General features: G+C 32.3%; 1 protein-coding gene across 2 annotated transcripts in view; it reads right to left on the bottom strand.

Annotated features, from left to right (window-relative positions):
- The window catches only part of LOC132950556 (lipase member H-A-like), a 41,198-nt gene extending 28,898 nt beyond the window's left edge, over positions 1–12,300 (bottom strand). Inside the window, exons 1-2 of one of the 2 annotated variants that reach the window (XM_061022070.1) lie at positions 11,730–12,300; positions 11,290–11,479 (exon numbers count right to left, since the gene is read on the bottom strand). In XM_061022070.1, the coding sequence (XP_060878053.1) occupies positions 11,290–11,353 (64 nt within the window). In that variant the 5' untranslated portion in view covers positions 11,354–11,479; positions 11,730–12,300. The remainder of the gene's footprint in view (positions 1–11,289; positions 11,480–11,729) is intronic. The other variant, XM_061022069.1, reaches the window with a different exon arrangement.
- Between the last annotated feature and the right edge of the window lie 253 nt (positions 12,301–12,553).

The raw sequence follows: 12,553 nt of genomic DNA, 5'->3' as shown, positions 1-12,553 counted from the left end.
CCGGATGTTAATGCCCTAAAAAAACCTATAAAAATTACCTAACAAATAAAAAATGGCCTAAACAATGGTATATATTAATGACCTAAATATTAAAAAAACAAACATAAAATTATTTATTGATTTTAAAATTAAAAATTAAAATTTATAAACATAGGTATACATGATTTTGATTTAAATAACTTATTTTAATCTAGAAAACGTTGTTTTAAGTATTTTTCGTAAATTAAATGAAAGTAAGTTTAATGTTGTAGATATTTATACCTATACATTTTTAAAAATATATTTAAAATATATAAATATAATAGTAATTAATGGCAAATAATTAACTCATAATTTTTCACTCAATTGTTAAACAAAAAAGTAAAAAATGCCCTAAGACAAGATCAAAATTAAAATTACTTCAATAGATTCGATTGTTATTAAAACACATTTGAAGTTTGGAAAGCATCATCTATGATGTTCAAAAAAAAGAATCAAAGGTCCTCAACATCCGGACCCTAATAATAATATTATATTATATAACCCATACACAAAGATGCAGTTAAGATCTTGATGGGTGGTTCGACAAAAACGCACATTATTAGTTTATAAATATAAATTATAATATATTATGATTTATGGCATAGTGCGTGTACCGCTGTTCTATACGGATTTAAAATGTGTATTTATAGGTTTTTTTTTTGAAAATAATCGTACATCTACGTTACGTTATAATTTATTTTTTACCATCATAATATTATTTTTATTATGTGCATTCGCATTGTCCACTATATAATGTCTGCAGCAGTGTTATAATCGATTTCACGGTCTACACTATATTATATATTAATATTTTATTAGTAGGTACTCAAAACGTTTGCTTGGATTGTAATTTTTAGTATATAAACCGATATGTTTTTTACATATTTTTGTAATAGTTATTTGCATTTGCATGTTAAAAATATAAGTTTACACGTTTCCGCCCACCACTAAAACATTATATGCATGGAAATAACTTTTAGTCACTTATTATACAATTTTTATGATTTTTCACTAATTTAATGTTGTATTTAAGGGGCACGGGGCCCGGTGCCAGTTTTTCAAATTTATAAATTTTGATTTAGTTGCCACCTCAATTATAATACTTTTCCACTAATTTACTACCCGATACCTCTTTATTTAGGGTGTATTATATCGAAAAAAATTAATACCTACACGGGAATAACTCTCAGGCTTTGTAGAACTGCCGGATTTTGATGACTACTTTTTTATCTGAAAGAAGAAAACTTCCTACAGCCCACATCAATTTCTGATTCCCGTATAATGTATTTTTGAGGACAAAATGGCATCGGCACCGGGCGCCTTAATTTAAACTAAACGTTGAAAGTTCGATAAACGTTTGGATACACGGATACACCAAATGAAATACGACATTGCTTTTAAATAGAAAAATAAATATAAACAGACTATTTATTGTTTATTATAGTGCTCAGAACCTTATTATTATAACAACAACCATCGTCGTAGGGGATTGCGTTTTGGTTTCTAAACTTGACATTATATAGACACCTAATAATAAAATCTGTGTTGTGTGTCTCTCCGTTAGTCCATCCAATCCAAGCGTTTCTGTTATCAATATTTAAGGTTTATTTATCATTATTTATTACAATATTGATAATTTAAAACAAGTTAGAAAGATTATTAACTTAGGATTTTTTTGGAACTTTTTTCCTTATCTCATCGTCTATTATCGGTAGACGCGTAATATATTGAATAATATTCTTGGAACCAAAATCAGTGTCCGCTATTGGGAGGCTGCGGTCGTGTACCCGTTCGAGGGACGACACATATATAGTTTAGTAGGTATAATATAACTTGAATGATCAGCACGTTTTGTCAACGCAGTTATTGGCTATTGCAGACGACATGTAGCAATCTACTGTTATGGAATACGTCTAAACTCTAAACGTATACAATATAGTTGCGGGGGGGGAGGGAAGTTTTGTAAAGAACCTGAGTAAAAGTATTCGAATATTTTTAAGCTCTCAAATACGTATTTTAATTACTTTTGAAGAAAGTATTTCGACAAAGTATTTTAAATACTTTTAAAAAGTATCTGTAGGTACTCATATATTTTTTTTCTGAGCATTCAAATATGTATTTTAAATGATTTTCAAAACAAGTATTGTATCTGTACTTGAATACTTTTAAAAAGTATCTTTTACAAAACTGTCGGAGGGCCGAGGGGTCAGAGTGATCTTATTTACGTGTAGCTCGTATATTTTCTATCCATATAGACGGGGACGAGTAACATCGGCGACGGTTCATAAAAAAATAAGAAAATCACACCGTCAATCAGACTATAGTAATAGGTTAGGTAATAGGTTATTATGTTATAGCTGCAGTTCAACGTAGGATCTTCAGAACGTTTTTTTTTCGTATCTCATCGTTCATGATCGTGTGCAGACGTGTTAATGCGTAGTAATATGTATAATATATTGGATTTAGTATATCCATTATAATATAATATTATATACTATTTTCGGGACTAACAAAACCAGTGTCCGCTATTGGGACTAAGCTGCGGTAGCGCGCTCGACACTCGTTTAGGAGATGACGCACCTATATAAAATTCGGTATTATATAATATAACTGAACGATTGGCACGTTTTGTCAATTCAATTATTGTAGACGAGACAATTTTCTGCAAGTCCGGATCGAGATCGCAATTTGATGGACCGGTTACACCGCATGCACACGGCTGGCGGTTATATTTTAATGCACTGTTGTGGAATACGTCTAAACGTATAAAAAAATAGCTGCCGGCAGCGTTAGAGTGATTAGGTCGCACATAAACATCGACGACAAAGAGACGACGACGCACGTTTACGTGTAACTAGTATTTTTCACCCGTATGAACGGACGAGTATCATGTATCGACTATCGACGACGGTTAATAAAAAAACAAAAATCACACGGCCAATCAGACGATAATAATATAGGTTATGATTAGGGCCCGGATGTTGATGCTTTACAAAATTGCATTTATGACATTAAAAACGAAAAAATGCCTAAACATATTTATATGTTATTAACCTAAATACTAAAAAAACGATCATACAACACTGTTAAAATTACAATCATATTATTGTTATTTTAACTAAACGTATGTTTATAATATTATATTATATCAACACACGTGATTTTTACTGGTAGTACAGCGTGGTGGCACATAATACAATTTTATATTATAATTTGGAGAAAAGTACGCTCGTCGTCTCATGCGACAAAAAAAAATTCCACGTGAAAGGATACAACTGCGAGGTAAGTATTCGATACCTATATACGCACAGACAGGGCCGTCCTTAGGATTTGCGAGGCCCAGGGCAAAAATCAATTTTTAAACCAATTTTACCACTTTTTTTCAAACGCGAGGCTCCAAATGTAAGCAAAAATTGCGAGGCCCAGCTCACCCAGTTAGATTATGAAATGATTGAGTAAACCCGCAATAGATGTTAGTATAGATAACTAGGGGTAACTAGTATGGATAACTGCTCGTTATATGCTCACCACCACCTGTCGACCCCAACGGGGAATTGGCCCTGTCACTTGCATCTTTAAACTTAATATCTCTTTAATATATTTTGATATATACCTATATATCTCGCATACATCAGATTGGCAAATTATTGGACAAGTATAATATTATATTTATTTTGTAAGCGCGCGTTTCTTATTCGGATGACCCGGTTTCGTTCAGACGCTGCGGCTGACCATCCGCAAGCCAGGAGGAGGATAAGCGCGTCTGTAACATCCAAAATCGAAAGACTTCCCATATATTATTAGTTATTACTATTATTATCATACACACGAAAAGTGAACGTTTCCGGAATCCGTTGCCTATAATAATCGAATAGCATGTGCGGTGAAAACAACACTTGTGCCCTTTGGGGTTATCACAACACACACTCGCACGCGTGTGCGTAGGTTTATACGCGTATCATTATTATTATTATACTTTTCTTCTTTTGCACGGCTAGAGTGAAATCAAACCGGTCTTATAAAATGTATCCGTTTGACCGAGAACCAGTCGCTTCTAAATAATAATATGTATATTATACTGCGCGCATAAACGACGACAAAATACAGCTGCGACTATAATACCTTTAATATAATAGTAATAATACCTATCGGTAGTTTTTAAAAGTGCCCAACCTTAGCGTGTGATCGATGCTGGGTAGTGCGGGGGAAGGAATCGGATTTCGATACATATTTTACGCTTTAACCCATATCCCCGACCGTCCGCATTAATAATAAATTCTGAGTAAACCTGCTACAAATAATAAATTCCAAGTTACCTGCTACACCGGCGGTATAGGTCCTCTTCTGCACACAATACGTTTTATTGAAATAAGATATCCGGAACGTTATTTACAGGCTTTAATTATGCGTCGACAGTGCGTTTATTATTATAAGTATTATTATCATATTATTATATTATTATTATATTAATTCGGGATCGAGTGCGGCGTTTGTGTGTACATACCGCCGTCGTCAACACGGCGCCACAAACCCCAATAAATTCTATACAATAATAAAATCGTTAAAGATCGTGTTCCATACGCGACGGTTTTACACAGAAAGCCCGTGCATATTATAATAGGTATAATATAGTGTTGTTATTTCCGCCGAGTAGAAAACATTTCCGTTAGTATGGTTCGAGACGGATCTACTACAATCGTATGATTACAATAACTATACCGTGTCGAAGATCTTTTGATTTCACAACAATAAAACGATCCCTATCCCATACAGTTGTATACGCACCCCTTAAATCAACCCTCTTCAATAGGCGGCCAACACCTGAGACCTATCGAAATATTTCTTTTCGGCGAAGCAGATGAATATTATCGAATATCCCTAAAAATATATTATTATGTATAGCTGACTCGAGTTACAGTGCTCAAATTCGAAAACGAAAATCGTTATTGATGGCACGCGAAAACACACTTAAAAATCGGTGTTTATAACTCTTGCTGCAGACCTAAACCAATCCGAGAACTCACCTGCAGAATAGTTACATGTGGTTTAATGTGGCCGGCTTGTATAAATATTTAAGTGAATCGGTGTCATCACTATCGCTTTTAAAAATATACATTTATTCCGTGCGGCTGAGAATCCAAATTACATGCCACCAACTTCATAATATCATTGCTATATACTAATTATGTATGGGTACATTACGTTTTTACTTATAATAGTTAAGTATTTATAATTAAATCAAAAATCAAAAAATGTTAGTTGCCCTGTATTTTGTCAATGCGGTACTTAATAGAAATCGGAAATGTCGGTGTACGCATACCTTATTACACCTATATCTTATTATTTTATGTTATAAATTATTATAATATTCAAATACAACATGCACCTATTTGTGGTAATTAAATGATTTGAAAAATCAGCAAACTCACGACTTGATGAAAATTGTTAAAAATAATAATTTTGAAATCGGACCGATCTTTTTATAACGAACAATTCGGATGCAGCCCATAACGCGTCATACTTGGGTTATGTATAACACGTTTCAAATGTACGACTGTAAAAATTAATAATAAAAAAAAAAATAATGTGAAATCGTAACAGATAGGCACTACAGAGGTCTTACTTTCGTTGTATATACATATATTATGCATACTATATGGTTGAGTTCGCCTCTAAATTCGTCCATAACGCGTTACATTCGCGGTAATTGAAAATTGTTATTATAATTCGTCGAACACATATAATCTTAATTTTCACGCACAAATTATACTGTCGTATACGGTCGACCGATTGTGGCCCAATGCGCAACGCGCCAACTAATGTGTGTGTTCGCCTCAGTGTCACCATAGATATTATATATAAATATACGAATTGCATCTATACTATGTTCCGATATTTTTTTTTTTTATTTCGCCTTATACCACGTTAAATATGTCGAAACCACGACCGCTGTATAGCTAGGTCGCACGCGACCGGGTATTTACCGCGGATACCTTCTTGTAATGGTTGCTGCAGCCGCGGCCCACGGTATACTACAGTAAACTCATCATATTTAAATTTCGAACCACGCAATCAAACAGTGACAAAACGATCGGTTATGACTTCTTAGTATTTACCCGGACGATGAGCTATAGTTGAATAATAGGTGCTAATAGAAACCTTCTTATGCGGTCAACTTCAGTTTATAATTGTATAATGTATATACTATACCTGCGTCCGAAAATTGGAAACAGAACTGTATAATGTTATTGTACAATAGAATTATTATCTTATGGAAATACAAACATTTTAAAATTCATTCTTATATTATCCAAAATTCATCGAATTACTTGAATGGTAAGCATTCTATGATCGAAACCACGAGTGACAACCACGAGTATTACAAGATGGGAGACATTCAAAGGTATTCAGGGCTTAGTTACTAGGGACATTTAATTTGAGAACTATATATTATTATTTTTTTAAGGCCAACTCACACTATCAAATCTTCTTGTTGCAAGTGATTCAATGCCTACACACTCGCTCTCCCCTATAGTTGATCTGCAATTGACACACCAGAATTGTTCAAATGAAATGCTAGTACCCGCAAAAACCGGTGCGCTGAATAAGTTCGATTTTATTTATTTATCCAAGCTAATAAGTATTCCAAAATATATAACTGAGCCATACTCGAGAATAGAACGGACAAAGAAAATAATCCACTTGCAGGTACGTAGATATACTATGTTGACGTTACGCGCCACTCCGACGATGGCGCGTTTCCCTCGCCGGTATGGCGCGTATGAACTTAATCAATGTAATCAATGTAATCAATGTAATCAATATAAACTAAAAACGCGCGCGTATGGTACATCGCGTATGATACGCGTCCATGTGAAACGGGCCTTACGCACATTCGAGGAGTTACCATGACAGTAATAAATTTAATTCGGAAATCACTAAAAATTTATAACTATTATTGGAATCATATCGATATTATATTATTTTTGTATTGTATCGTGTGCACTGTGCGTTTACACGCAAGCGTGCTCTATTATTTAACGTTGTATTATTAATCATCGCCGGTGAAACGGAAAATAATAAAAACAATTAACGCGCCAACTATAGGATAGTTCTAGTTGTAGGTAATAGGTATTTACAATAGTACAATGTACCTGGTGTAGGTATTATTATGACGCGGGTGATAATACCTACAGTAATAATGAAACTTTGGCGACTGGGAACTAATTTTTTATTCAAACAATAGAAAATTGTCTACAGACCGTAAATACGAAATAACCATTATAAGGAATAATAATACAAATTGCTATAATCAAATAAAATCTCAGTGCGCATAATATATAATAATATAGGTACATTTAATATTGTTATTATAAGTAAACAGTTAGCCATAGTATCCTGCACTCGCGGTTGCATGCGCGTTTTGGGTCAAGGTCGGCCTTAAACACCGTAAATAATACAAACGTAATATGCATATTATACTATAGGTATTAGGTAAATTATATAGATATCTGTAACAGTTGTTTTTTATAGTAATAATAGAATAATCGATATCCATTTTGATCCGTATATTTTCATCAACTCAATTTACTCCTAAAATGCAGACGCAGAGTGGAAGAGGAATAATACTACACCCGATTCGAATACGACGGTCGGTATGTTTAGGCACATATTATATCGTATATCGTATATTTACTTAGGTTTTGCGTTGTGCTTTGTGCGTTTAAATTTAAATCTTGTTGCCGTCAATCGTATTATGTTGTATTTGTTTTCACAAAATATATCAAACAACTGAGCTGCAGAGTAAATATCATCATTACTTTTTTTTTCGTACGATTAAATTGATTCTCCGGTCAATTTTAATATTATCAATTTATTTATCATAAATTAATAGAACCATTGTCATCTTGTACTTGTGTGTCAGTTTTGTACTGATAATTAAGAACATTATAATTTATAAGAGAAGTGTCCTTTCGTAGTTCAATAGCCAACAGGTTGGTGATATGGACAATCACCTGCATGTACGCAAAAATGTTTTTAGGGGCGTGAAAAAAACACACACAATACTTACTGCAGTTTTCTCAATGGCAAAATATATTGTAAAGCTTAACACTCATCGCTTCGATTATAATATAAAATATTAAAACAAATTTTTAAAAATGTCCAAAAAAAAGTTCAGCGAAAATCGTGATATGACAACAAACAACGTATAGACTATAGACACGCAGTTAAATATTGTCAAATAATTTGTAATCCAAATTCATAGGCCCAAAGTTCTAATACGAATATCGGAAGAACTTTCCTGATATCCCGGTGGGCCAATCCGTCGCTGATTTAAACGATCGAGCAGAGTGTACTTAATTCACAGCACACGCTAATGAGCGTAATATTAACCCCTTAATATGACCAAAATGTTAGTTGTCGAATAAACGGATGATAATAATAATAATATTGCATTTATTGATGATAGTACGTACTTAGTAGGTACTAAATAGTATATCGCTAAGAGAGTTGTTTACAATTTACAATGTATTCCACGTAAAAATGCTAAAAAAATAATATTATTGAATAAAAAATATTTTCGGGAAGATATGACATTGTATAGAAGAGAATGGTCTCGCCAATTAATTAAAAATGTATAGTAGTTTGTGATTAACTGATTTATTTAACGCACCGCACCTGATCTCTCTGTATTAATTTTTTTTTATACCAAACTATTTTTAAGCACATAAATTCACGGGTTAAACACGCAATCTGTCATAAAATATTTTATTATAATTATTTAATAGTGTAAAATAAATAAATGAAAATTAATGAAAATGAACAATGTTTTTTGTAAATGTATGCATAAACGACCCGTATAAGAATAAACTATGCGGAAATTAGTTGAATAGCATAGGTAAATGTGTGCAAAGTGTGCGGTTGTAAGCCATCGAGGAGACGGGTTTATACGATTCTTGACTATGAAACATGGAAATAACCGCTTTATTATAAATTACGAATAATTTAATCTTTTATTCTGCTCATCACTTCTGCAAGAAATGTCGTCAATTTTCAACTAGCCTAATGTAGAATTGGTTTTTACGAATGAAACAAGCGAATTTCACATATTTCGTGATGATCACATTTTTATTGAATATTTTATATATTTTCGAGTGCGTTTTCATATTAATGATACATTAGTCAAACAATTTGTCATCATTCTACAAAAGCTATAAAAAAATACGTCATAAATTATAGATAATTGTTAAAATAATTTTACAACTTTACTTGTTTTTTAAATTTTAAATACCTAATTCAACAAATTGACTAATTTTTTTCATCATCAAAATCTAATATTACCATTTTAAACATTTATACAATTGTATATTATAATATAATGTAATGTACACCTGTCACCTAACTACCCATGGGTTAGAAGATAATAGTAACATTTAAAATATAAGACTTTGTAAATTTGTAATTTTATACCATATAGTATAATCGGGCGAGTCTCAATATTTCGACCAAATATTTTTTTTGCACTCTAAATTGAAAAATTACATCAACACGTGCACACCAAATACCGACGTGTTTTATTATTTTGTTTTCAATTCATGCGATTTCCCCGTGTATTTTATTCGTAATTTAAACCCGTCCTGAGTATAATAATATCAAACTGGCATACTGCACATTGCGCTGTTACCGATGATATTCCCACAAAAAAACTATAAACATTGACGTTATAGGTAGTAATCGTTTTTGTGCACTGTGCCACAGTCAATAAGCGCGGGAACTGGACGCCGTAATGTTCGTGCCGAACCGTAAAACATTTTTGTGCGTAAAAATCGAAATAATTTGTGCCATTCAAAATGTCATCATTCTTCCTTGTCGTGTCGCAACACATAAACGGTATAGGGATAGATTGATTTTTTTTTTACTGATTTTTAAGTGAACCAAGCTATATATTGGGTATTTCTAAAAGACGAGAAATAATCGTGACTTGTGATTTGTTTATTTATTGAAAACTGCTAAATTTCTGATGCAAATATCAAATGGGCTCTTAGGCACCTAGTACACTAGCTACATAGTATAAAGAGTGATTCACCAAGACGGTCGTCCTTATTTTATCCTTTAACGGTACATAATCTGAATTTTGGTATTTTCACTATTTTCACTATTTTTAGATAATTATGATTTTTTTATACAATTTTAGGAGTATTATGGGGTTTTTTATTTAACTACTTTTTTTTCGGAATTCCAGTCTTTTTTTGCTGTAAATTTTTGAACAGAATATTCTAGCTACTCACTAAATGTCTAAATCGAAATTAGAACGAGTAGTTTTTTACTTATTAAACTTTATGAACCAATGATAATTTAGGTATAGTTCCTGATTATGATTATGAATAAAATATAAAATAAATGTTATATTAGGAAATTTTTTATTAATAATGAAAAATAAATAACTCAATAATATTATTAAATTATTAAAATGTTCAAATCATTATAGACCATAAGCCTCTATATCTTCAAAATCTATTATCATTGACTATTTTCCTTATAGCGCAGGCTAGGCATTAATTGATAACTCAGAAACTATAATATTATATTCGTTCAAATTTCGAATTAGATGCATCAACATTTTCTAAAATCATTTCCTTAACAATAAAAAATGTAAGTACTGTCACTGTAGTATTCTTTCACCAAAGAACAATCCATTATAATTGCATAAAAAAAATCATTGTACCTTTATGAAAATATGGTCTGTAAGTATTATACTTAAAAATTCTAAAAATCTGAATAAACGCATTTTTAAGTATAAAAGTGGGTGAGAATTATTGGTGAATTTCTCTGTGTGTGTCACACATAATTGTTGTATATTTGAAATGGTAATCTAAGATATCCATTTACTATTATTCTCAAAGTAAGTATATTCTACTGAAAATTTCATCGAAGCACTAACGGGTTTTAATTATAAAAAAAGTAATAGCTTAAAAGCAATTTTAGATTAAAATAAATTAAACAAATATACTATCAAAATCAATTTTATAAAAATAAATGGATATTTATTGTAGCAATTTATTCAGAACTTCAAAAAATTTAAAAATATAAAAATATAGGTAAATCCAAATATTTATAATATATAAAAGAATTATTTTATGATCAGCGATAATTAAATTTAGCATTTGTCAAACCGACAGAATTGTTTTTTTAAACTAATTAATAAAATAATTATCTACTTAAAGTCTTAAATAAATAATTATTGTGTTTCATAAGAGCATAATTTACCTGGTATAAAAGAGAGGCATATGAAATACGTTAAAACGTTTATTCCTCGGCAATCGCATTTCATTTTCGGTATTGTTATGTTCTAATGGTATTATATGTGAAGCCATTTATCGAACGTCAGAAATGAAAAAAAACTTCGATAACTTTTGTTCTTCGGATGACATGTCCGCTGAACGTATTTATTGATCACCTTAAATCACAAATCGAATAAATCAACAAAAATTATATTACTATTGTAGGCATTAGCATTATTACATATTTATTATTATTATATTGTCTGACGGCCAAAAATTGAGAATGTCATAATTATATCGAGTTAGGCTAGACGTGAAGAGAAAAACAACACAACCATTTATTATTATATTATAATATAACATTAACATTAATTCGGAAATAAAAAAGTACGCGTATGTAGAAATCATTAATAAAATTACGTTTACCTGCCGATGAATTTTTCAATGTAAACTGCCACGGCCTACGGACCCTGTTCGTAACGGACCGAATAACAAATAACACGAAACTAAGTAGTAGGTATTATAAAACAAAAATATTACTATATTTACTGCGGTATTAGTCGCGGCCAACTGGCACTTTATAAATAATATTACAACGATATTATTATTTAATATTTAATAATATGTATCGAACCGAACGCGGCCACTCGAGTTGGACCGACGTGTGACGCGGCGGCGGAATGAGACGTCGAAACGTTCCTGGCAACGATACAGCGCGGGTGAAAATCCGTGAACGAAATGTTCGGAAAAAAATTCGGTACCTAAGACGCGGTACCTGCGCGGTATTAATGGTATCAACAACAATTATATATTATACGTGTTTTATACGTTTTATATCCGTTCTCGTCTGAGCGCGCGCTCGTGCAGGTCCGCCGCGGCTGAATGTCAAACCGTTTGTAAGAGCGAAAAAAATATTCTACACCATCGCGATGTTGTATCGCGTGACCGGCACATGGACGCGTGGACGCTATTCGCTGAGTGGGTTTCTGGTCGTACGCGCGCTGCGGCGTGCTCAACAGGTCTCGGTCAAAGAGTTCCGTGCACTTGAACGCTATAATATTATACGCGCGTAGGTTAGGTAGGTACAGGGTGATTCACAGAGCGTGCTCGCCCAGTCACCCCGTCGTTTCTTTTCCCCGTCATTAATGAGTGTATCCAAATTTTGATTTTTGAAATTTTTAAAGCTGGTTTTTTTCTTCTTTACATACCTACTTCAAATTATCTATAAAATGCTTGACATTTTTAGTACC

This window comes from Metopolophium dirhodum, chromosome 8 (genome assembly GCF_019925205.1).
Source record: "Metopolophium dirhodum isolate CAU chromosome 8, ASM1992520v1, whole genome shotgun sequence".
Taxonomy (NCBI): domain Eukaryota; kingdom Metazoa; phylum Arthropoda; class Insecta; order Hemiptera; family Aphididae; genus Metopolophium; species Metopolophium dirhodum.
The sequence above is the reverse complement of the archived record's forward strand: the minus strand, read 5'-3'. Positions and strand labels throughout refer to the sequence as shown.